General features: G+C 47.6%; 1 protein-coding gene across 1 annotated transcript in view; it reads left to right on the top strand.

Moving 5' to 3' along the window:
• LOC142311972 (alcohol dehydrogenase 1) overlaps positions 1–25,833 on the top strand; it is a 490,686-nt gene that overhangs the window by 349,306 nt on the left and 115,547 nt on the right. The window contains exons 5-6 of the mRNA XM_075350839.1: positions 3,063–3,204; positions 12,963–13,050. Coding sequence (XP_075206954.1) covers positions 3,063–3,204; positions 12,963–13,050 — 230 coding nt within the window. The remainder of the gene's footprint in view (positions 1–3,062; positions 3,205–12,962; positions 13,051–25,833) is intronic.

Raw genomic sequence — 25,833 nt, 5'->3', positions numbered from 1 at the left:
CAGCAACCTGACCTGGCAGGGATCGCTGGAGCATCGCTACACGTGGAAGCATGCTGCGCTTGGTAACTAAGGTAAATATCGGGTAACCAACCTGATATTTACCTTGGTTACCAGCGCACACCGCTTAGTGTTGGCTCCCTGCACACCTAGCCACAGTACACATCGGGTTAATTACCCGATGTGTACTCTGCTATGTGTGCAGGCAGCAGGGAGCCGGCTTCTGCGGACGCTGGTAACCACGGTAAACATCAGGTAACCAAGAAGCCCTTCCCTTGGTTACCCGATATTTACCTTCGTTACCAGCGTCCGCCGCTCTCACACTGCCAGTGCCTGCACACATAGCCACAGTACACATCGTGTTAATTACCCGATATGTACTCCAGCTACGTGTGCAGGGAGCCAGCACTGACAGCTGAGAGCGGCGGATGCTGGTAACGAAGGTAAATATCGGGTAACCAAGGTAAGAGCTTCTTGTTTACCCGCTGTTTACCGTGGCTACCAGCGTCCGCAGAAGCCTGCTCCTGCTGCCTGCACATTTAGTTGTTGCTCTGTCGCTGTCACACACAGCGATGTGTGCTTCACAGCGGGAGAGCAACAACTAAAAAATGGCCCAGGACATTCAGCAACAACCAATGACCTCACAGCAGGGGCCAGGTTGTTGCTGGATGTCACACTAAGCAACATCGCTAGTAAGTTGTGCCTCAGCAGCGTTGTTGCTAGCGATGTTGCTTAGTGTGACGGTACCTTAAGTTTTTCATTTGTACAATGAGCACCATGACCACTGGGCCCTCATCAACCCCTCCCAGTAATCCGCCAGCCCAATCAGCGATGTATTGAGCGCAAGCTCCAAGACAACTGACTGTTTGATGATCCCTGTCTTTGAGACAGATTGCCCTATCTGTTCAACTAATAATGGAGTCCCCCATTACCAGCACTAATCTGGCCTGCGCTGTGATCCTATTTCCCCCATTACTGGAGCAGACACTCCAACGGCTTTCATGGTGTCTTGGTGCACTCGCCTCATCTATCAACTTAGAAAGCCTGTTGGGGTTTGCCAGATCACGACTAGCCTCCCTGGCACTCTTTCCTCTATACTGCCTTCTAACTGTCACCCTGCAGCTCTATACTATGATCCTCCCCCCACATCAACCCCAGAGAGCAATTGCTCAGTGAGCAGCAAACTCCTTTCCGTATTGTCAGTGGATCTCAGTGTTGCGATTTAGATCCAGTACTTAGGCTTTCACATGCACAATGTGCTCACATCTCGCACAGCAATATGCACCCTCAGACAGCTGCTCAATGAGAAACAATTGTGGAATTGTACTGACATACATGTGGTTGGCTTTTTTGTCTGCCAGACCACAGTGGATTCTATAAATCCCATCCATTTTGCTAGATGTGTAAGGGTGCAGTCAGATGGCCATGTAAATGAGAGCAAAATCAGAATGCAGTGCACGGACTGGCTGGCGGCTCTCTTCAGCATGAGAACTTTATGTACTTCTATGCAGCTGTCATGTTCTAATTGGGAGAGCCATTGGCAAGTCTATATACTTCGTTCCAATCTGGCTCTGATTTATACGGCTGTCTAACTGCACTTTAAGTCACACGTTTATTTCAATTATCCTCACATGACTTTATCAATAAAGTTTTATCAATCTAGGTAACAAGAAGTTTCCAAAACAGAGCCATTTTACCTAAAAGGAACCTGTTGCATGGAAAAAAGAATTATTATCCTGTAGAAATGGGGTTACTATGCAGGTTAATAGTATTTTGAACCTGCCTGAAACCTTTATTCCTCCAAGCTAACGTTCAGCTACCAGTGATAGAGGAGTCACCAGTGTGGGTTCAGTCACCATTCAGGCTATAGTGAGAAGCTGCTGTAACCAGGCTGCCATCACTGACTGACAGATCAAATAGCATTTGCGCTGGCTGTTAGGGTACCGTCACACTTTAGCGACGCTCCAGCAATCCCACCAGCGATGTGACCTGGTCAGAATCGCTGGTGCATCGCTACATGGTCGCTGGTGAGCTGTCAATCAGGCAGATCTCACCAGCGACCAGTGACCAGCCCTCAGCCAGCAGCGACGCGTGGAAGCGATGCTGCGTTTGGTAACTAAGGTAAATTTCGGGTAACCAAGCGCTTGGTTACCCGATATTTACCTTGGTTACCAGAGCACACTGCTTAGCGCTGGCTCCCTGCACTCCTAGCCAGAGTACACATCGGGTTAATAATCAAACTGCTTTGCTTATTTACCCAATGTGTACTCCGGCTACTTGTGCAGGGAGCCAACACTGACAACGTGAGAGCGGCGGACGCTAGTAACCAAGGTAAATATCAGTTAACCAAGCAAAGGGCTTCCCTTGGTTACCCGATATTTACCTTGGTTACAGCTTACCGCAGGCTGCCAGACGCCGGCTCCCTGCTCCCTGCACATTCAGATTGTTGCTCTCTCGCTGTCAAACACAGCGATGTGTGCTTCACAGCGGGAGAGCAACGTCCAAAAAATGAACCAGCACTGTGTGTAACGAGCAGCGATTTCACAGCAGGGGCCAGATCGCTGCACAGTGTCACACACAGCGAGATCGCTGGTGCGTCACAAAAACCGTGACTCAGCAGCGATCTCGCTATGTGAGAAGTACCCCTAAGTCACTGCAAGGGCCATGATTAAAGCTGCATTAAAAGCTTTGTACCCGCAGGCACATTATACTGGTAAATAGAGATATCTGTATATAACAGTGAATTTCTATGTCGCTGTATTCTAAAAGACAGATTTTTCTTCCTATAAAATTACTAAAACATAATGAAAAACAAATACAATAATGTAATTTTAATGCACTTTTTAAGCAACAAAATAATAAACATCACAAATCCTTATATAACATGCATACTTGGTGTCTCTGTAAGTGTAATAGCCTGTACAATACAGTGATTAGATTTTGGTGAAATCTGGTCAAAATGTTCTATTTGTCACTCTCTTCTGTAAAGGATGGTAGGTATGTATACACTGTTCTATTTCTATTTGTGTTCTATTTTTCTAGTAAAATCTTCTGTATTCCTGCAGATTGTGGCAACAGGAGTTTGTCGTTCAGATGAGCATGTTCTAAGTGGTTCAATAAGTGATATGAAATTTCCAGTCATACTGGGCCATGAAGCTGCGGGGATTGTAGAGAGTGTTGGTGAAGGAGTAACAGATCTGCAACCTGGTAAGGCTTGTTATTTAAAGGATTATAAGCATAAGGCTATGGCTACACGGGGACATATGTCGTGTGAAACTATATTTACAGCAAAATATTGCAATATTAGATGTAATTACTCCCTATGGTGTTGCGTTGCGATCTGCAGCATACTGTAACACGGAAACCCAAATGTTACCAAACGTGTTGGATTCTCTGTTGGTCGCACGTAATATATCATAGACTTCAATATAAGCCTCAACTGTAACTTCCAAGGTAAGAGCTGTAAAATAGTCACAAGATGGCAAGTTGCACAACTGCTTTTGTTGAGCCACGTTTGCAGAGATTTGCTGCTACACAACATACATACATGTGAACCCAGCCTCAGAGGTAAATGGTCTCAGCTGATATTTGTTTTACCTGCTAAGGAACCAGAGGCTCTAAATTAACTTAACACACTAGGTACACATTTTGTAAAAAAACAAACACTTTGCAATAAGTTGGGTCAACTACAGATTTCTCCCCGTTTATCGTCTTCAGCTCCTCTCTAGACTAGAGTCTGCATTGTTACAAAACTCTAAGAACTTGTTAGCATGTTGCGTTTTTACCGTGGAAAAAAAACTATATTTACAGTACCAGCAAAATGGACTTTATTCATCCTTTGCGGCAACATATTAGTGAAATAGTTCCGATCCTTTCTCAAGCTACATTCTCTCACAAAGATAGCTGTCAATCAGTAGGTACGACCACAGACTCAACTCATAAGCCCAGAAAGAGCAATGGTTTAAAATGTAACCCATCATTCGATTAATTCTACCCAAAATTGCCATGCTCTGGTATTTCAGAGAAATTACAGAGCCTCTTGTGGCTGGCTTTTTCCTGCACTTCTTCAGGTGATTGACAGGTTTCATTAATGTACACATGTGAGAGACCTGTCAATCAGCCAGCATAGCTTTGCTCTTGTGCAGCCTGGCTGTGATTCATGCTGCATGTACATAAATACGCTGTATAGCCAATATACAAACATATACAGACACTATATGTCAGTGAGTACAAGAAATCCACTATTGCGCTAAATGTTAAAAAGTAAGGTATTTAGATAGCATTTTTGATCAAAGAGTGAAAAAGACATCCAACCACATCAAGATGTATCTAAATATGAATGGTCCCAATCATTAATGTCCTACCTCTCCATGTGCCAAACTAGGTAACTGAATGAAAAAGATACAGGTGCACAAATAGGTTATGTGATGTATATAAAAATATATACCATGTGTTAGCACACTACGAATTACGAATGAAGGAAATCTGTCAGCAGATTTTTGCTATGTAATCAGAGAGCACCATAATGTAGGAGCAGAGACCCTGATTACAGTGAGTTGTCACTCACTGGGTCGTGTTTTGCTGTTATAATACAATCAGCATTTTATCAGCAGGAGATTATCATTATAGGACAACTTGTCACCATACACCCAGCTCTGATTAGCAGCTCACTGTCACTATACATTGTACACAGAAATCTGTGGTGTGGGTGAGGTTATACACAGCTCAACAACTGAGCGCTGCTAGATCTGTAGCAGAGGAAACTGTATCTCTATGATAACTGCTACACCCAGTATACTAAGCGATACGTCACTAGACTCAGGGGTTTGGCCCCTACCGCATGGTGCTGTCAGATTACATATCAAAAACATGCTGACCATTACCCTTTAATTAGCCATATAGCGTATTTGTACAAACCTGTGCATAAATTTAAATATGAGAGGTGTGTAAGCCCTTTTTCATACTATATAATGGAAGTGTGGCCCCCTCCAGGGCTCAGTACCCTTTCTAGACATCCTTCCCAGTCAAGGTTTTAATTACAAGCTACACCTAGTTTTCTTTCACTTCCCCATTCAAATGAGGTTGGGTTTGGCACATGGAGAGGTCAACATTTAGGCCTCTGCCACACTTCCGCAAAAAAAACGGACGTGTCTCACATTACGTTTTTTGGGTCCATGTTCCGTTTTTTTTGGGCGTTTCTCCAGTACTTGTAACATCTGTGTGATGGCGTATGCTTGCCGTGTGTGTGTGTGGAATGTCCTTGTATGCGTACGTGTAATGTCCATGTGTTGTCCGTATGTGTTGTTAAATGTCGTTGCTACATACCTGCTGACAGCCGACACAGACCGATTCGCGCGATGAAAATGAACTCGGGTGAACCTCACCCGACTTCATTGTCATACCATGGCTCTGTCTGTGTGTGGCGTCCTGATTAGCGGGCACCCGTGATGGAATCACCAGTGACTGCTAATCCCCTGAGTCACTGAAGTTAGCGGCGACATTAGCGCTGCCGTCACTCAGGTTACCCACGGCTAGCTGGAGTCACCCACCCGACACCGCTACTCACCTGTAACTTCATTGCAGATCGCGCAGCTCACTTCAGTCACTTGGGTGACCTGCTGTCACAGTTGGAGGATCCAGCAGTGGCCGCGAGAAACCTGACTGACGTCATCGGTGATCACGTGCCTCACTTCAGTTGCTGCTTGGAGGTGATATAGAGCGGTCATTGTGTGTGGCCGCTCCTGTCACCTTCATGTAGCAGAGCTGAGAGCGTCATGGGACATCCATGGATTACGGCGGACCTGGATGGCTTTTTTGGTTTTATTAAAGTGGTGATCGAGGGTGTTTGTTTGTGTTTATTATTCTAAATAAAGGTTTATTTGTTTTTGTGTGTTTATTTACTTTGAATAACAGGTTAATCATGGAAGTTATCTCGGGGAGACGCCTGCCATGATTAGCCTAGGACTTAGTGGCAGCTATAGGCTGCTGCCATTAACGCCTTATTACCCTGATTGCCAACGCACCAGGGCAATTCGGGAAGAGTCGGGTAGAGTCACGGAACTGTCACATCTAATAGATGCGGCAATTCTGGGCGGCTGCTGGCTGATATTTTTAGGGTGTTGGGCTCCCCATAACGTGGGGCTCAACATCCTGAGAATACCAGCCTTCAGCTGTGTGACTTTACCATGGCTGGTATCAAAATTGGGGAGGACCGCACGCTACTTTGTTTAATTAATTAATTAATTATTTATTTTATTTAATGCACAATATAGACACGCCCACCGGCTGCTGGGATTGGTTGCATTGAGACAGCTGGCACTCAGCGTGGGGGCGTGTCTGACTGCAACCAATCATAGGCAGATGTGGGCGGGAAAAGCAGTGAATAGTAGATTGAATAATGAGCGGCCGGCATTTTCAAAATAGTTAAAGCCGCCGTAGCTTTTTCACAGCTGTTCATCGCCGCGCTGGTGATCGGGGATCGGTAAGTATGAGACAGGGGGAGAGACAGACCGACCGACAAAGGGAGATTGACTGACAACTAGAGTTGAGCGCGGTTCACGGTTCGCGGTTCTCCAGTTCGCGGTTCGAGTGATTTTGGGGGGTGTTTTAGATTGAACTAGAACTCGAGCTTTTTGCTAAAGTTCGATAGTTCTAGTTACGTTCGAGAACGGTTCTAGCAGCAAAAAGCAGGGCTTTTTACAGCTACAGTGTGCAGGAGCCATCGCTGGCAGCCTGCCAGAAGCTGGTAACCAAGATAAACATCGGGTATCCAAGCAAAGCGCTTTGGTTAGTAACCCGATATTTATCCTAGTTACGTGTGCAGGAAGCCGACACTTCCCCACTCAGCTCGCTCCGCCCCCTCCTGCACGCGGCATGTACACATACATACACACACACACACTCACTCACACTCACCTGTCCCCAGCCATGCAGTCCACGACACTGACGTCCTCAGCGCCACATGAACCCGCTAGCCTCCACCCACTTCGCACTCTGCCGCCAGCACACATGGCTCCGCCCACCTGGCACTCTGCACACATTACCCCACTAGGCTCCGCCCACCTGACACTCTGCACACATGGTCCCGCTAGGCTCCGCCCACCTGGAACTCTGCACACATTACCCTGCTAGGCTCCGCCCACCTGACACTCTGCACACATGGTCCCGCTAGGCTCCGCCCACCTGACACTCTGCACACATGGTCCCGCTAGGATCCGCCCACCTGGCACTCTGCACACATTACCCCGCTAGGCTCCGCCCACCTGGCACTCTGCACACATCTGGTATTAACCCCCTATATTACCCCGTTTGCCACCGCACCAGGGCACGGGATGAGCTGGGGCGAAGCACCAGGATTGGCGCATCTAATGGATGCGCCACTTCTGGGGCGGCTGCAGCCTGCTATTTTTATGCTGGGGGGAGTCCAATAACCATAGACCTCCCTAGTCTGAGAATATCAGACCCCAGCTGTCTGCTTTACCTTGGCTGGTGATCCAATTTTGGGGGGACCCCTACGTGTTGTTTTTTTTTTAATTATTTATTTAATTTAAAATAACAGCGTGGGGTGCCCTCAGTTTTGGATTACCAGCCAAGGTGAAGCTGCCAGCTGTGGTCTGCAGGCTGCAGCCGTCTGCTTTACCCTAGCTGACTACAAAAATAGGGGGAACCCTACATCATTTTTTTTTTAATTTTTTTGGCTAAATCCAAAGCTAAGCACCCCTTATTGCCACATGAAAGACACCAAAGGGTGCAAAATTACAAAATGCAGGAGAGTGGGACATTATGTGTCTTTCTGCCATTATAATGACAGAAAAGACTGATATGAAGTGTATAAGCACAGGAAAATCACCAGAGAGCTCTACGCTGTGAAAAGCAGTAGAAAATGGCACTGGAGTAAACATGTGACCGTCTCATGTAGGTTGAAGCTATGGATCCTGGGTAAATTTATGTATTTTCCCTCCTTCAGTTTTTTTGCAGTACACAAAAAAAACGGAAGGCACATGGATGACAAACAGATGACATACGGACCGTCTACGGAACGGAAATGGATGCCACACGGCTGCACCCGTGAAAAAAAACGGACTGTTTTTTGCAGACCACAAAAATGGATCGGTCGTGTTAATGTAGCCTTATTCTGATCTGCCGTTTATAAACAGCAGGCAGAAATAAGTGAATAGCGCCCCCCAGCGTCAGAAAATCTCCGGGGTTTAAGGGCAAGCTGAGACCCTGGAGATCATGTTTCAGGACGGTTTTTCCGGTCCCCGCTCACGTGATCACAGGTATACACCGTATACCGATGATCACGTTACAGTAAATGACAGTGTCGGTAAAAAATTATTTATCTCCCATCTGGCATGAACAAACATGATAAATCTCCTCCCCGGTCCCCCGGTGTCGCCAAAGTGCCCCCCCTGATGCCCTCCCAGAAATCCAAGATGGCCGCGCGCACAGCAGCGCGCTGGCCGCATTCACCCTACTCCTCTGATTTCTGTCGCATGTGCCATGACACATGCAACAGAAAACTCCTCCCCAGGCCCTGCCAGGTCACCCCCTATAACCCCACCGGTGTTCCCCGGTGTCCCACGGTACCTGTGCAGCGTTGATCCCCCCATGGCCCTCTCCTTCACAATAGACGCTGCCGCATGCACAGAGCGGCCATCAGCTCAGCTTCCTGTGTTCAGACACAGTGAGTGGTGGTTATGCATCTGTAAGCTAAATGAGCGGCACGGTGGCCCAGTGGTTAGCACTGCAGTCTTGCAGCGCTGAGGTCCTGGGTTCAATTTCCACCAAGGACACCATCTGCAAGGAGTTTGTATGTTCTCCCCATGTTTGCGTGGGTTTCCTCTGGGTACTCCGGTTTCCTCCCACACTCCAAAGACATACAGCGCTATGGAATTAATAACGCTATATAAATGAATAAATTATTATTATTACTGCAATGCCCTGCTCATGAGGTAAGGAACATAATTGATCAGGAGAGCTATACTACATTTCCAAATGGAGGGATTTGCTTTTATAGTTTCCCTGCTGAACGACTACCAAACATGAGAGTCCGTTATACGCCACAAGAAAACACATCTAAATAGCGAGCTCTGTTGTTAAGCTGGATAACTGGACTTAAAGGGGTATTCCATCTCCAAGATCCTATCCCCAATATATAGTAGGTGGAATAGCAATAATATCAGCAAATACCAATATTTGTAAATGTAGAATAGTTCTCCTGATTAGGCATGCCCTTACCTCATGAGCAGGGCATTACAGCTTTGGTACCAACCATTACGACATGGACTCTGCTGCTGTGGACCCGGGGAGAGTGAAGTGCAGATTCATTACACCCACACTCCTCACATGAAGGGTCTGCACTCCTAGAAAATGGGGGATACGTTCCCTGAGTGTCTCCCCCCATATTCTAGACGGTCCAGAGTCGTCGTGTGACCCCTTTATTTTTTTTCTTAAAATAAATTGGTGAAAGAGGGAATGTTTTGGGGACTGTTTTTTCAAATAAATTTCTTTTGTCGATTTTTTTTTGTTAGTACTGACAGTTTATGATGTTGGGTATCTAATAGACGCCATGACATCACAAACTACTGGGCTTGATCTCAGGTTACTTTACAGCTAGTATCAACCCGATTTATTACCCCGTTTGCCACTGCAACAGGGCACGGGATGAGCTGGGGTGAAGCGCCAGGATTGGCGCATCTAGCGGATGCGCCACGTCTGGGGTGCCTGCGGCCTGCTATTTTTAGGCTGTGAAGGCCCAATAACTGTGGACCTTCCCACCCTGAAAATACCAGACCACAGCTGTCCGCTTTACCTTGGCAGGTGATCCAATTTGGGGGGGACCCTACTTTTTTTGTGTAATTATTAATATTTATAAAATAATTATAAAAAAAGAGCCTGGGGGGACCTCCACATTGGATCCCCAACCACGGTAAAGCTGCCAGCTGTGGTTTTCAGGCTACAGCCGTCTGCTTTACCCTAGCTGGCTATCAAAAATGGGGGGACCCAGCGTCATTTTTTTTTAACTATTTTTTAAATAGAAAAAATTAATGGGCTTCCCTGTATTTTGATTGCCAACCAAGGTAACGGCAGGCAGATGGGGGTGGCAACCCATAGCTGTCTGCTTTATCTGCGCTGAGAATCAAAAATACCGCAGAGCGCTACGTCATTTTTTTTAAAGATTTATTTTTACAGCATTGTGATGTCCAGCAATCAAAATACAGGGAAGCCCATTTTGTTTTTAGTTATTTAAATAAATAATTAAAAAATATATATATGGGCTCCCGCTGCATTTTTTGTATTGCTAGCTAAGGGTAATCCAAGCAGCTACTGGCTGCTAACCCCCACTGCTTGGTGTTACCTTCACTGGCAATGGAAAATCCAGGGAAGCATTTTTTATTTTTTTTGCCAAAAAACATGAGCTTCGCCATATTTTTGTATGCTAGCCAGGTATAGCAGGCAGGTGCTGGAAGAGTTGGATACAGCTCCAGAAGATGGCGCTTCTATGAAAGTGCCATTTTCTGAGGCGGATGCAGACTACAATTCGCAGCAGTGGGGCCCAGAAAGCTCAGGCCAACCTGTGCTGCGGATTCCAATCCCCAGCTGCCTAGTTGTACCTGGCTGGACACAAAAATGGGGCGAAGCCTACGTCATTTGTTTTCTAATTATTTCATGAAATTCATGAAATAATAAAAAAAGGGCTTCCCTTTATTTTTGGTTCCCAGCCGGGTACAAATAGGCAACTGGGGGTTGGGGGTAGCCGTACCTGCCTGCTGTACCTGGCTAGCATACAAAAATATGGCGAAGCCCACATAATTTTTTCAGGGGGCAAAAAACTCCTGCATACAGTCCTGGATGGAGTATGCTGAGCCTTGTAGTTCTGCAGCTGCTGTCTGTCTGTATGGAGAAGAGCAGACAGCAGCTGCAGAACTACAAGGCTCAGCATACTCCATCCAGGACTGTATGCAGAAGTTTTTTGCCCACCAAAAAAATGACGTGGGCTTCGCCATATTTTTGTATGCTAGCCAGGTACAGCAGGCAGCCACGGGCTGCCTCCAATCCCCAGTTGCCTATTTGTACCCGGCTGGGAACCAAAAATATAGGGAAGCCCGTTTTTTTTAATTATTTCACTTATTTCATGAAATAATTAAAAAACAAATGACGTGGGCTTCGCCCCATTTTTGTGTCCAGCCAGGTACAACTAGGCAGCTGGGGATTGAAATCCGCAGAACAGGTTAGCCCGAGGTTTCTGGGCGCCTCTGCTGCGAATTGCAGTCCGCAGCCGCCCCAGAAAATGGCTTTCATAGAAGCGCCATCATCTGGCGCTGTATCCGACTCTTCCAACAGCCCTGAAGCCGGGTGGCTTGCTGGGTAATAATGAGTTAATACTAGCTTTGTTTTACTAGCTAGTATTAAGCCAGAGATTCTTAATGTCAGGCACGTTTGACCCGGCCATTAAGAATCTCCAATAAAGGGTTAAAAAAAAGACACCACACAGAGAAAAAATAATAATAGAAATAGATACACAGACACATTAGAGACTCCGTGTTTATTACTCACTGTCAGCCCTCCACGATCCATGGTCTTCTGTCTTTCTCATTCAACAAATGCAGCTCTGCTCCATCACTGCTGCATGGGGGAAGACTCCGTGAAGGCTGCACGGGAAGCAGCGTGCAGTCTTCACTCCGTGAAAGATCAGTGCTACTGGCTGTTACCGGTAACAGCGGTAATGCTGACAGATGCGTTACCATAGCAACGGTGCTCCGATCATGTGATTCCCGGAGCCGCGGTTAGCGGTGACGTCACCGCTAACTGCGTTGCTATGGCAACGGTGATCTCCGTTAATGACCGGCTGTGTTAGCTGGTCCCTAACGGAACGGGGAGTCGACCGTGTGCTAGAGCATGTCGCCGGTACACGGAGATATACAAATGTGAACCGTGTACCAGAGAGTGCAATGACAGGACCTAGGACAGGACATGACGTCAAAGCCATGTGACCAGTCTGTAGCCAATGAGATAATAGCCACGTGACTGGTCACATGGCTATTTTGATGACGTCACGGAAGGTCCTGTCAGTGCTGGTTATTGGGAGGACGAAGCGATCATCGGAATGAATAGTGACAGGAGACAGAGAGCAGGACGCATCGCGGGCACCGGTAAGTGTTATGGCAATGTTTATTAACTGTATGTGTACATTTATAATGCGTTTTTATGTGTATGTGATTGCCTCCCATTATTTCCTATTGGTTCGAGTTCGGTTCGTCGAACATTCGCCGAACCGAACTCGAACGAGACCTCGGTTCGGCGAACCGAGCTCGAGCCGAACCGCGGCTGGTTCGCTCATCTCTACTGACAACCACAGAAAAAAAGGGAGATTGACTGACAACCACATATAAAGTTGATTGACCGACATCGCTCACTAATAAACGCACACGGACGGTACGTGTAGCACACGGACATGATACGTGTACCGTTGACTTTAGCGGGTCCGTGCCTGTGTGATGCTGGAGAAAAACGGACATGTCGAGCTTGTTGGAAAACGCACACAAATACAAACGACATGGACAAACGTTCCATGTGGTTCTACGTGTGTGTGCCTGTTACCATAAGGTAGCATTGGTGTACGTGTCTCCGTGCCGTCGGTATGTGCAAAAACGTACCAAACACGTACCGGCGGCACGGATGAGTGTCGGAGGCCTTAGTGATGGGGACCATCCATATTTAGGTACACCTTGACGTGGTTGGATGGCTTTTACAGTTTTCTATATTAAAAAATAAGTACTTTATGTTTTTAATATGTAGCAGTATTGGAGTCTATGTATTAATTAATTGTTAATTGTTTTGACAGAAGATGTATGTATAAGTTCACCTATAAATGTCATAATAGCTAATTAACCTGTGTTCACGTAGCAAGGTTAATTTTGCCCAATAAATTGTAAATATTTTTTATCATTCCTTTCATGCAGGAGACAAAGTCATCCCATTGTTTGTGCCTCAGTGTGGAAAATGCAGATGCTGTGTAAATCCAGACAGTAATGTTTGCTACAAAAATGAGTAAGTATTGGTAAAATTGAGACCATGCCAACTTGTCTAATTTTCAAGGGGTGTTTATAGTGGGATAAAAGGAAGTGATGGTGTTTAAATGGAATACCAGGTCCCTCTGGCACATACGTATTCTAAATGGCCAGCCATGGACTTTCGATTAGGGCCCAGGAGATTCAGGTTACTCCCCTGTTAATGCCTCAACTACAGACAGAACTAGACCGAGAAAGAATGACTGTACACAATACGATAGGAATTACAGTGTGAATAACAAGTGTGCATATCATAATTGTGTGTGAATCATAGGGATGTGATTGACCTACGGAGATAATGGAAGGCACCACAATTTTTAGCACAAAAAAATTTGAAGAGAGCCGATTGGGTCAAATATAACATTTTATTAAAGATTAAAAATAATGACTGCCAACTGGCAGTACAACTAGAGACATGGGCATCACATGTAAGGCTATGTGCGCACTGGAAAATGGAATTTTCTCAAGAAAATTCCGCAGGCATTGAAAGATTATCGCACCCGCGGTAAAAAACCGCGGCAAACCTCACCCATAAACCGCATGCGGTTTGCCGCGGTTTGCTGCGGTTTTACCGCGGTATTGTCCGCGGTATTGCCGCGGTTTTGCCGCGTGTGGGTTGGTACATGTGCTTTATTGCATTCAATGCAATAAAGCACATTGAAGAAAAAAAAAGTCATTTCATTCTGAGATAGCTAGATAGAGAAATAGACAGAAGAATAGATAGAATAGATAGACAGACAGAGGGATAGATAGAAGAATAGATAGAAGAATAGATAGATAGATAGATAGATAGATAGATAGATAGAGTCCCTGTGAGCACACGCTGCATTTCCCACAGTCGGCAGTGAGTTCACATTACCGGCCGTGGGAAATGACCGGTAATTACCTCTGCTGCCTCGCTGCGAGGCTGCATTCATTCAGCGCTGTGTGTCAGTCGCGGCTTGATGCAAGCATCACAGGATGTGTATTACACCGGAGCTGTGTGTTTCGGGGGGGTTAAACGGGTGAACCAGGAGCTTTTTTGTGTTTTATTTAAAATAAAGGATTTTTCTGTGTGTGTGTTTTTTCACTTTACTTACGGGTTGATCATGTCAGCTGTCTCATAGACACTGCCATGATCAAGCCTGAACTTAGTGGCGGCGATCCACCGCCATGAACTCCTTACATTACCTTGATTGCCACTGCATCACGGCAAAAAGAAGAGTCGGGGACACTCCGATACTGTCGCATAATGCATGCGACAGTCTCGAGGCAGGTGCAGCTGATATTCTCGGCTGCGGGAGGTGGGAGTGTCGTGGACAGAGGAGGGGACGCTGCGCTCTCCCACTGCTCGGGTCCGGCCGCTGCTGCTGCTGCTCGGTGGTGGCTCAAGCAGTGGGCCGGATCCTGGGGACTCGAGCGGCGCTCCTCGCCCATGAGTGAAAAGGGGATTTTGATTGTGGGGGCTTTAGTTATTGTCCGTGATGCCACCCACGGTTGTTTTGATATTGGTGACACCACCGCTGCTCTGGACGGGGATCCCGGGAGTGGTGACAGGGAGCAGCTTTGTTGTTAGTTCTCCCCTCCGTGGGTAGGGGGTTGGTTGTCCCGGGGCCCCGGTGATGGGGTAGGGATGGACGACAGGCGGATTACAGGGCCTGGTGAGGTGCAGGGTCGCGGGGGCAACGCTGTGCCGCATGGCACGGTGGTACTCACTCAGCCAATGATGAGGACACAGTTCTCGGTAAAACACACGGCTGGATGGACGGGTCCCACAGACGGCTGCGGTGTTGATTTCTCCCGGCAGGTTGGTGATGACTGCCTTTCCCTGCACCTATGTACGGTAAACGGTTCCAATGGGTTCCCACCGGTAACCCGCTCCCCGGCTTGGATGTGGGCCGGAGGAGCCCCTTTTGCCCGCAGGCTCTGGCCCTGGGAAACGGTTGCCTTGGTGGTGGCGGTGTCTCCCTCACTTGGTTGGACTGTTGCCTTCTGTCGGGACTTGGTCATTGGGAAACCCAGGAGGTTCCCTTCACTAACGAATTCGGCAAATTCACGGCGACTCCTAGCCTTACCGGGGTCCGTAAGCCCCTGCCAGATGGTGCTGGCTTCTCTTTGTGTACCGGTCCGGTACCGCCGGGCCACTCCAAAACTAATCTGCCTGCTTTTTCTCGCCTCCAGGACTGTGAACTCCTCGGTGGGCGGGACCAACCGCCTGGCCCACCCCCTGGTGTGATCATCAGCCCCTGGAGGAAGGCAACAAGGGTTTCGTGTTCTGACTTCGGTGTGCCTGCTGGGAGTGTGGGGTGTTGTGGGTGTTGTTCTCTGTGGCCCCTGGCTTGTCCAGGGCGCCACAGGAGGGAGGCGGGGGACATTAACCCTGCCCCTCACCCTCCCCAGCCTGAGAATACCGGGCCGCCGCTGTGTGCTTACCTCGGCTGGAAGGTAAAAATACGGCGGAGCCCACGTGTTTTGTTTTCTATATTTCCGTTGTCTTTCTATGTGTATTCTATATGTGTCACGCTGTACTCTAAGATGTACAATAGCAGTACAGCGCAGTAATGTGGGACTGAGAGGATTCCTGAAACTATCTGAGATGGTAGTTAGCTGGTAAACCACTAGGGGGCGTAAAAGTGGAGGAAACGTATGAGCAGGGAATTCCCTAGCAGAGGTAATACTAGTCAAGCTCACCAGATGGCAGTAGAATCATCAGAAAGCCGTGTCACAACATGAGGTCTTGTAAGTACACAAGGGCAAAGTCTAAACATAGTCAGAGGGAAGCAAATAGTCAGTAGCTGGGAAATCAGAGCCTAGAAGCGAGGGGGAGTGGGAAGACAAGACAGAATAAAGGTAAACAGATAAGGAACGAACAGGGAGACAGCGGGAGAGACACTGATGGAAACAGACAACAGAGGAGGTTAACAGGTCAGGTGAACACGGAGGTCAGGAGGGGGCAGGGCAGACAACAGGTCACTCAAGAGCAGAACACAGCAGAGCCAGAAGTATCACTGGCGAAGTCCAAGAGAAACAGTGCCCTAATAAAGCAGCCTGACCTCCAGAACGAGGCAGAAAGGATTAACCCCTAACGTGACTTGCATCAGAAGTGAAACTAAAAAAAAGGCTCAGCTCCAGCTGAGCCAGGAGTCAATCATGACAGTACCGGACCCCCAGGTTTCCCAGGAAACCTTCTATGAAAGGCACGAGTAAGTCGGTCAGCATGGACAGATCGTGCCGGAACCCAGGATCGCTCCTCCGGTCCGTAACCCCTCCAATGTACCAAGTACTGAAGCGAACTACGGACCCGCCAAGAATCGATGATGCGCTCAATCTCATGTTCCATCTGACCATCCACCGAAACAGGAGGAGGGGGATGAGGACACTCGGAAACAGAAGGAACAAAAGGCTTGAGCAGAGATTTGTGAAACACATTAAAAATGCGAAAGGACCGCGGTAATCGCAGACGAAAAGCCACTGGGTTGACAATCTCGATGATCTCATACGGACCAATACATTTTGGACCCAACTTAGTGGAAGGAATTCTCAGACGAATGTTTTTGGTAGACAACCAAACTTTATTCCCCACCTGAAAATTAAATCCTACCGATCGTCTCTTGTCAGCATAGCGCTTTTGCCGCCCTAAAGCCACCTCAACAGTATGCCGGACTGCCCTCCAAACCTCCTCCAACTGCTGAACTGCAGAATCAGCCCCAGGACACCCAGAATCAAGTCTGGAAAATTCACCGAAATGGGGATGGTATCCATAGTTACAAAAAAATGGAGTAGTACCCGTGGACTGATGGACCCGGTTATTGAAAGTAAACTCAGCCATAGGCAGTGAGGAACACCAATCGTCCTGCTGAGACGTAGCCAGACACCGCAGAATTTGTTCCAATGACTGATTAGTTCTCTGTCTGCCCATTGGTCTCGGGATGGTAAGATGAAGAAAAGGACAACTCAATACCCAGCCGTCTACAAAATGCTCTCCAAAATTTGGAAACAAACTGAACCCCCCTGTCGGACACAATGTTAACAGGGATGCCATGCAATCTAACCACCTGTTCAATAAACAATTTGGACAGAGTCTCAGCATTAGGTAATCCCGACAAGGGAACAAAATGCGCCTGTTTGCTGAATCTGTCCACCACCACCCAAACAACAGTCTTGCTAGCGGAAACAGGTAAATTAGTGATAAAATCCATGGACAAATGAGTTCAGGGCCTATCTGGAATTGGTAAGGGCACTAATTCCCCGGCCGGCCGGTTATGGGGAACTTTAGCACGTGCACACGCATCACAAGCAGACACAAACACGGTGACATCGGAGTACATAGAGGGCCACCAAACCAACCTGGCAATAGCCTTACGAGTAGCTGAGACCCCCGGATGACCACCAAACACAGAGTCATGAAATTCCTGGAGAACCCGTAATCGAAACTGGACAGGAACAAACAATTTGGCATCGGGCAATGAAGGAGGGGCCAATGCCTGTGCAACACGAATCTCAGCCTCCAATCCGGAGGATAAAACAGCAACCACTACCCCATGAGGAAGAATGGAGGAAGGAGGTTTGGGAGGCGAAAATGGATCCAAACTGCGAGATAACGCATCCGCCTTAACATTCTTAGAACCGGGCCGAAAAGTAATGGAAAAGTGAAAACAGGAAAAAAAAAAGTGACCACCTAGCCTGTCTAGGAGTCAACCGTTTAGCAGACTCGATGTAAGACAGGTTTTTATGGTCCGTAATAACAGTGATCCGATGAACGCCCCCTCTAAAAAATGCCTCCATTCTTCGAAGGCCAACTTTATGGCCAACAACTCTCGATTCCCCACATCATAATTCTTCTCAGCAGAAGAAAATTTTTTGGAGAAGAAGGCACACGGTCTTAAATTAGTTAAAGTAGCGGGTCCTTGGGAGAGCACTGCCCCCACACTCACCTCTGAAGCATCAACCTCCACAATAAACGGCTGAGAGAGGTCAGGTTGAACAAGTACAGGAGCAGTCATAAAACATTCCTTTAACCTCAGAAATGCTTCTATCGCCTGCGGTGACCACTCCCTAAGATCAGCCCCCTTGCGGGTGAGATCCGTGAGTGGCTTGACCACTTCAGAAAACCCTTTAATAAATTTCCTGTAATAATTGGCAAAACCCAGAAAACGCTGCAGACCCTTGAGGTCTCTGGGTTGCACCCAATTATAAATGGCTTGTACTTTTCTGGGATCCATCCAAAAACCATCAGCAGGCAGAATAAAACCTAGAAAGGTGATTTCTTGGACACAAAAAGTACATTTTTCAGGATTAGCAAATAGGGAATTCTCCCGTAACCTATGAAGTATTGTACGTACATGATCAATATGAGACTCTTTGTTGGACGAGAAGACAAGAATATCATCTAGGTACACAACCATAAAACGGCCAATAAATTCAGAGAAAATATCATTCATAAAATTCTGAAACACTGCAGGAGCATTAGTAAGGCCGAAAGGCATGACCAAGTTTTCAAAAAGGCCCTCTGAGGTAAGGAATGCCGTTTTCCACTCATCCCCTTCCTGAATGCGAATGAGGTTATAGGCTCCCCTGAGATCAAGCTTGGAGAACCATTTAGCTCCAGATAACTGATTATAGAGGTCCGGGATGAGTGGAAGTGGATAGGTATTTCTCACCGTAATCTTATTAAGTTCCCGAAAATCGAGGCAAGGGCGTAGGCCACCATCCTTCTTCTTAACAAAAAAGAACCCAGCAGCAACAGGCGAGACAGAAGGATGGATGTGTCACTTACGTAAACTATCGGATATGTAATTTTTCATGGCAGTGCGTTCTGGGCCAGAAAGATTATACAAACGGGCCTTGGGTAATTTGGCACCTGGAACCAGGTTAATAGCACAATCGTAAGGACGGTGGGGTGGCAGGACCTCAGCCTCTTTTTCAGAGAATACGTCTCCAAAATCCTTCAGGTACTCCGGAATACCCTTCAGATTAGTTGAAGACACCTGAACAGTGATAAGACAAGCATTAGAACATTTAGGACCCCATTTAACAATATCGCGAGAGTCCCAGTCAATTACAGAATTATGCATGTGCAACAAGGGGAATCCCAGCACCAGTCCCGCAGGGAGATTATCCATGATATAACATGAAATAAGTTCCTGATGAAGGGACCCCACTTTAAGCAAGAATTCCTCACAGACAAATTCAACCACATTTCGTGACAATGGTGTCCTATCAATAGCAATAATGTGAACCGGAGTCTCTAGCCTAACTGTCCCTATCTTAGCTTTGGAAACCAGACTGGAGTCAATGAAGTTCATGGAGGAACCACAGTCCACGAAAGCAGAGGCTGGAATACAACAGTCTCCTATTACAAGTTCCACTTCAAGCAAATTTTTTTGGAAAGAGGAAAAGGGTACCTGAGGGTCTGGGTGACCTCCTCGAACATCACCCAGACCTAAGCGTTTCCCGACGGTTTAGTAGCAGGAGGACAGGTAGGACAGTCCTTCCTCCAATGTCCCGGACTTCCACAGTAGAAACACAATTTCCATTCCCGTCGTCGTCTCCTCTCCTTCTCCTTGGAATCTGTGGCACTGACCTCCATGGGCTCCGCAAGTGAAACAACCTCAGCTTTGAACGGGCATAATGAGGTTTCCCGCAGGGTCACTCCTCTCTCCCGCAACCTCCGATCCATCCGTACTGCCTGGGTCATGGCCTCCTCCAAAGAACTGGGTGGAGGATGAAGGGCCAGAGCGTCATTGAGATGATCAGAGAGTCCTCTCCTAAACTGGCATCTCAGAGCAGAATCATTCCAGGAAACCATCGTAGACCACTGCCTGAACTCAGAACAATACCACTCTGCAGTGCGTCTACCCTGAGAGAGACCCATGATCCTGTCCTCTGCCACCATGACCCGGTCTGGTTCATCATAAATAAGTCCTAGGGCGTCAAAAAACCTATCCACAGACATACGCTCAGGGGCTGTCGGTGGTAAAAGAAAAGGCCCAAGTCTGAGGTCCCTCCCTAAGCAAGGAAATTATTATCCCCACCCGCTGACTATCATCCCCAGAGGAACGGGGTCTAAGAGAAAAAAGTAATTTACAGCTCTCCCGAAACGTGTGAAACCTCTCCTCTCCGGAAAACTTATCCGGGAGCATGACCGTGGGTTCTGGAGAATGGAATGATACATCTACGGGACCGGGCTGTGATTGAGTCATGGAACCCTGGAAAGCCTTTACTGCAGCAGCAAGCTCCCCCTGGAGTTGAGTATGGGAAGAGGCTAGGGCTCTATGCTCAATGGATAAGTCCTGGATCATTTGAGTCAAATTAGACATCTGATCCATAAGGATACGTAACGGATCCATAGGGGTAAAAATGTAAGGGCCAGTGATAATGTCACGCTGTACTCTAAGATGTACAATAGCAGTACAGTGCAGTAATGTGGGACTGAGAGGATTCCTGAAACTATCTGAGAAGGTAGTTAGCTGGTAAACCACTAGGGGGCGTAAAAGTGGAGGAAACGTATGAGCAGGGAATTCCCTAGCAGAGGTAATACTAGTCAAGCTCACCAGATGGCAGTAGAATAGTCAGAAAGCCGTGTCACAACATGAGGTCTTGTAAGTACACAAGGGCAAAGTCTAAACATAGTCAGAGGGAAGCAAATAGTCAGTAGCTGGGAAATCAGAGCCTAGAAGCGAGGGGGAGTGGGAAGACAAGACAGAATAAAGGTAAACAGATAAGGAACGAACAGGGAGACAGCGGGAGAGACACTGATGGAAACAGACAACAGAGGATGTTAACAGGTCAGGTGAACACAGAGGTCAGGAGGGGGCAGGGCAGACAACAGGTCACTCAAGAGCAGAACATAGCAGAGCCTGTAGTATCACTGGCAAAGTCCAAGAGAAACAGTGCCCTAATAAAGTAGCCTGACCTCCAGAACGAGGCAGAAAGGATTAACCCCTAACGTGACTTGTATCAGAAGTGAAACTAAAAAAAAGGCTCAGCTCCAGCTGAGCCAGGAGTCAATCATGACAATATGTTTGTGTCTGTGTCTGGGTTCTATGTCTGTGATGTATGTCTGTGTCTGTGATGTGTGTGTGTTTACTCTCTGCTCCGCTTCCTCTTCCTGTCATAATGACATCACTTCCCTGCAAACCGCAGGCAAGCGATGTACATTACCGCAGGTAAACGGCGAAATACCGGAGGGAATAATGCAGGAAAACGCAATGAACCGCACAGAATTTGCTGCCTGCGTTATTCCCTGCGGGATTTCACGATTACATTACAGTCAATGGAGTGAAATCCCGCAGCGACGTGCGGAAAAGAAGTGACATGCAATTGTTTTTGCTGCGGGAATCTCGCAGCAAAACATGCAGCTGTCAAATTCCGCATAGTGCGCACAGCATTTTTTTTTCCATAGGTTTCGCTGGTGATTCATTGCAGAGATGTTATGAACATTTTCTGCAGCGAAACATGCAGCAAATCCGCAGGAAGTCCTCGGCAAAGAAAACGGTAAGTGCGCACAGGGCCTTAAGGTATATTAAAAATAAGGCACAGATATTCTGAAAAACTATAAGGTGCGATGAATATTATATGTAGGAGGAAAAAATTATGTTACTGGAAAGACCAGGAACAATATAGGTACAACACAGTAGAGAAAGTGTTAGAGCCCTAACGAGTTCAAAAAAGAGCTGAAAAGTAAGTCATATATATGATATACTCAACTGTGTTATATTCATTAGCTATATGCACTCTCAAGAGGTAATTGAGCTAATGTAATGATGGCTACAAATGCATGCACTGTTAAAAAGTGTATTCCATAACACCATACAACAAAAAAATGTGGGTATTGGTTGGTAGCAATATACCCCACATTGCACAACTCAAGAATAATTTAGGGAGAAACAAGACGAGTTTTTAAGGTGCAAAAATCAATTACATTTATTAGAAAACAAGTGATGAGGATCCAAAAAATCATCAATTCAATAATTAAAAGATGTTACAAATTCACTGGACGGCAGGTGACATGGTATGGGGTTAATGATGATCCTTGCAGAGTGCCACCATTGCATATTAGCACAAATTTCATAGACATAGTGTACACTTACATATGTTGCAGCACACAATCTGGGATACAGATACAGTATCAGATATAAATACAGTACCTCTCTATCCCCCTGATGAAGATTGGTGACCCCAATAATTGAAACGTACGTAGGGCGTTTCTGAGGTATCATTTCCTGGTGGTGGTGTGCATGGGGATTACGGGCTGGTTCATGTATTTGTGGCGCCCCTGAGGCTTCCGTCGCCACAGAGATATTGCACCTCAGCCAGAGGTGTGGTATCCCATCCCGAGTAAGAATGGAGTCAACTACCAGTCCACAGATAAAACCTGCACACACCAATTATTAGGACACACTGGGTCAGGGTTTAAGGCAGGCACCCACTAATGCTGAGCGTAGCAACCAGTATATCTGGTCCCCGGGGCCTTTAAAAGGGTGGTTCACACATATATTTTATTGTCCAGATCGATATTATATTGAGAAACAATGTTTCTCTCAAATACCTTGTGTTGGCAATAGTGCCTGTGAAAGGCGCTATTGCAGACCGCTGTTCCCCCGTCCAGTGACGTCACCGTCAAATGCTGCACACGTCACATCCGTGCAAGATATACAACTGCAGTTAGCCTCCTTTGTACAAGCCCTGTGGTGAAGGCCAAGACCAGCTCAGCTAAAACAGTCAAGGCTAAGAAGTCAGTCAGAAAAGAGACACAGGAGGGGTGCACCGGTATTGACCTCTGAACTACCTGGGATCGGCGGAGGTCCTTGACAGTGGATCCCAGCATACTGTGGGCAACCGGACAGCTGCCGAATTGAGACCAAACAGTGAGTAAAGATCTTAACTGCAAGCCCTGTGTCGTCTGCTTTATCCTGCACCTCGTCCACAAACACCATAGACTTTACCAAGCACCAACGGTTGCCCTGGGGTATCCGCTCTACCTGTGGAGAGCAAGAAACACCTCAGCTGCCATAACACCAGCCCCGGAAGTCCCTCCCAGCAGCTGCGGCGCCATAGCCGCAAATTACCACAGGTGGCGTCACGAATATTTATATAAACATTATCATCATCTTCCCCAAACAGCCACATTAACTGACTCCACCAGGGTCACGGAGTCGGGCCCCGTCACCGCTGACTACCCCGGACTAGTCCGGCCCGACACAGAGTCACCTAAGGCCCTGGGGTGGGCAAGTTACCTTTCTGGCGTCACGAACAGGATATGAACAAGACCCGCTGAAACGGGTGACGTGTGCCTTAAAGGACTGTATTAAATAGACTGTGATTTACTGTGAGGAAAAATTGACGCCGCCATTGAAATTGCTGAGTGTGGGAAGAAAGGGGGCATGCCTAGAGAGAGCGCGAAGATAAGCCCCGCCTCCTCCATTCTCCAAGGGAGATTGAAAAATGGCGCACTAAAAAGGAATTGAGAGTTTGGCAGTTGTTGTGGCTGCCTAAAGAAAGGAGAAGTTGCCAGAATGTACTGAATCATGGGCGGAGGGATGCCGCCCATGGTGGGCTGGGTGTCAGCACGGCGCCAAGCGTCTCTGGAGTGGAGAAGGGTGCAGCCGAGCATTGGCGGTGAACGCTCGAGAGTGATACACGTGAGCACTAACCGGGAAGGCTGCAGAGGCATCATGGTGGAGCTATCGCTACCAAGTACACCAAGAGAGGCGTGGGAGAAGGGAGCGGACCCCAGCCTGAATCTCCTGCTGGAGGAAATCGAGCAGTTAACCCAGCGACTACGGAGGCTCAAGATGGACGCCGAGCAACGAGCGGCCAGAGGAGGGGTGGCCGAGCCGGGACACGCACCTGAGAACCGGGCAGCGTCCTGCGTCCTGGAGAGCGGAGAAGATCCAGCAGCCGCTGCGGAGCCGGGTAAGGAGAGTGTCACCCCCGACCGGCGGAGCCCGGACTGCCAGGTGCGGTTGCTGCCCAGTCCTCCTGCTTTCGCGCTTGCCACCAACGCAGCTACGATACCAACTCCCCGGAGCAGTCCTAGCACGAGTTCCCAGGGAACCCAAACCCACCTGACTGCAGCTTCTATGTCACTGGGAGCTGAGCCAGAAAAGGACCTCTACAATTAAAGAGACACTGCAACCTGACTGTAAATAGCCCCATCCTGCAATCCCCCTGTTCTTTTCGAAGATGTCCCTAGCCTCATGTTCTTTTTGAAGACGACCCTACCTACCCACCCACTGTTTATGGACAACCGGTCCACTGGACTTTAAGTGGCCGGTATTTTGTTGTACAGTAAAATGTGATTTATGTTGATTAACCAGTTTCCACATAGGAAAAATAAGTATGTTGAAAGACACTTGGGCCATTGGACTATGCGTGGCCAGGACTGCATAATGTAAATAGTTGCACCCGTTGTGCCCCCTACCAGAATTATGGTGGGATTGCATCACTAAAGAAGAGTGCATTGTACTGCAAAGTGCACTATAGACTCTAAAGTTTGTTCACTTGTTTTGCAACGTTTAAGAAAAGTGCCTCCCATAAAGGGATGAAAATGTTTATTGTTTACCTGTTATAATGCATTCAAAAAGTTTGCAGGTAACACCACTGTATTTTTGTTTCAGCCAGCGGATGTGCTGGGATTTGCTGTGGGGGAGTGTGGCGCCCCTGAGGCTTCCGTTGCCACAGAGATATTGCACCTCAGCCAGAGGTGTGGTATCCCATCCCGGGTAAGAATGGGGTCAACTACCGGTCCACAGATAAAACCTGCACACACCAATTGTTAAGACACACTGGGTCAGGGTTTAAGGCAGGCACCCACTAATGCTGAGAGTAGCAACCAATATATCTGGTCCCCGGGGCCTTAAGTCCCATTCACTGGCCTGAAGGGGTGGAGCCTAGCAAGGGGGAGTGTGGGTGGAGTCAGAAAGTGTGAGTAGAAAAAGGGAACTAGGAAGTTCAAGTGTAATCAGTCAGTAGAGGAGTCTGGGAGAGACAGGAGGAGAGAGGAGGTGGGCTGTCAGGAGAGGACAGCAGAGAGAAAGCACAGAAACAGAAGAAGGTTCCTTGTGGAGATCCTGGGGTCTAGCTAGGCCCCGGTGACACCCTAAGAAAGAAAGGATCCCAGGGCCAGGGAAGGGCATATTGGCTCGTGGCCTGTTCCACTGAAAGATCGGGTGGAGGGATCTGGCTGCATTCAGGGACGGTCCCTAGACTGAGGGAAGAAAGACAATTCCTCAAAAGTAACACCGAAGGCCCGGGGGTGGTTGCAAGCGCCCAGGGCCACAACCCACCACAGATCCCCGGTGAAGGGGGCAAGATATACAACTGCGGTTAGCCTCCTTTGAACAGGCCCTGTGGTGGAGGCCAAGACCAGCTCAGCTAAAATAGTCAAGGCTAAGAAGTCAGTCAGGAAAGAGACACAGGAGGGGTGCACCGGTATTGACCTCTGAACTACCTGGGATCGGCGGAGGTCCTTGACAGTGGATCCCAGCATACTGTGGGCAACCGGACAGCTGCCGAATTGAGACCAAACAGTGAGTAAAGATCTTAACTGCAAGCCCTGTGTCGTCTGCTTTATCCTGCATCTCGTCCACAAACACCATAGACTTTACCAAGCACCAACGGTTGCCCTGGGGTATCTGCTCTACCTGTGGAGAGCAAGAAACACCTCAGCTGCCATAACACCAGCCCCGGAGGTCCCTCCCAGCAGCTGCGGCGCCATAGCTGCAAATTACCACAGGTGGCGTCACGAATATTCATATAAACATTATCATCATCTTCCCCA

The sequence above is a fragment of the Anomaloglossus baeobatrachus genome, chromosome 1 (assembly GCF_048569485.1).
Source record: "Anomaloglossus baeobatrachus isolate aAnoBae1 chromosome 1, aAnoBae1.hap1, whole genome shotgun sequence".
In the NCBI taxonomy this organism is placed as follows: Eukaryota; Metazoa; Chordata; class Amphibia; order Anura; family Aromobatidae; genus Anomaloglossus; species Anomaloglossus baeobatrachus.
Note: the sequence above shows the minus strand (reverse complement) of the source record. Positions and strands in the feature narration are given on the sequence as shown.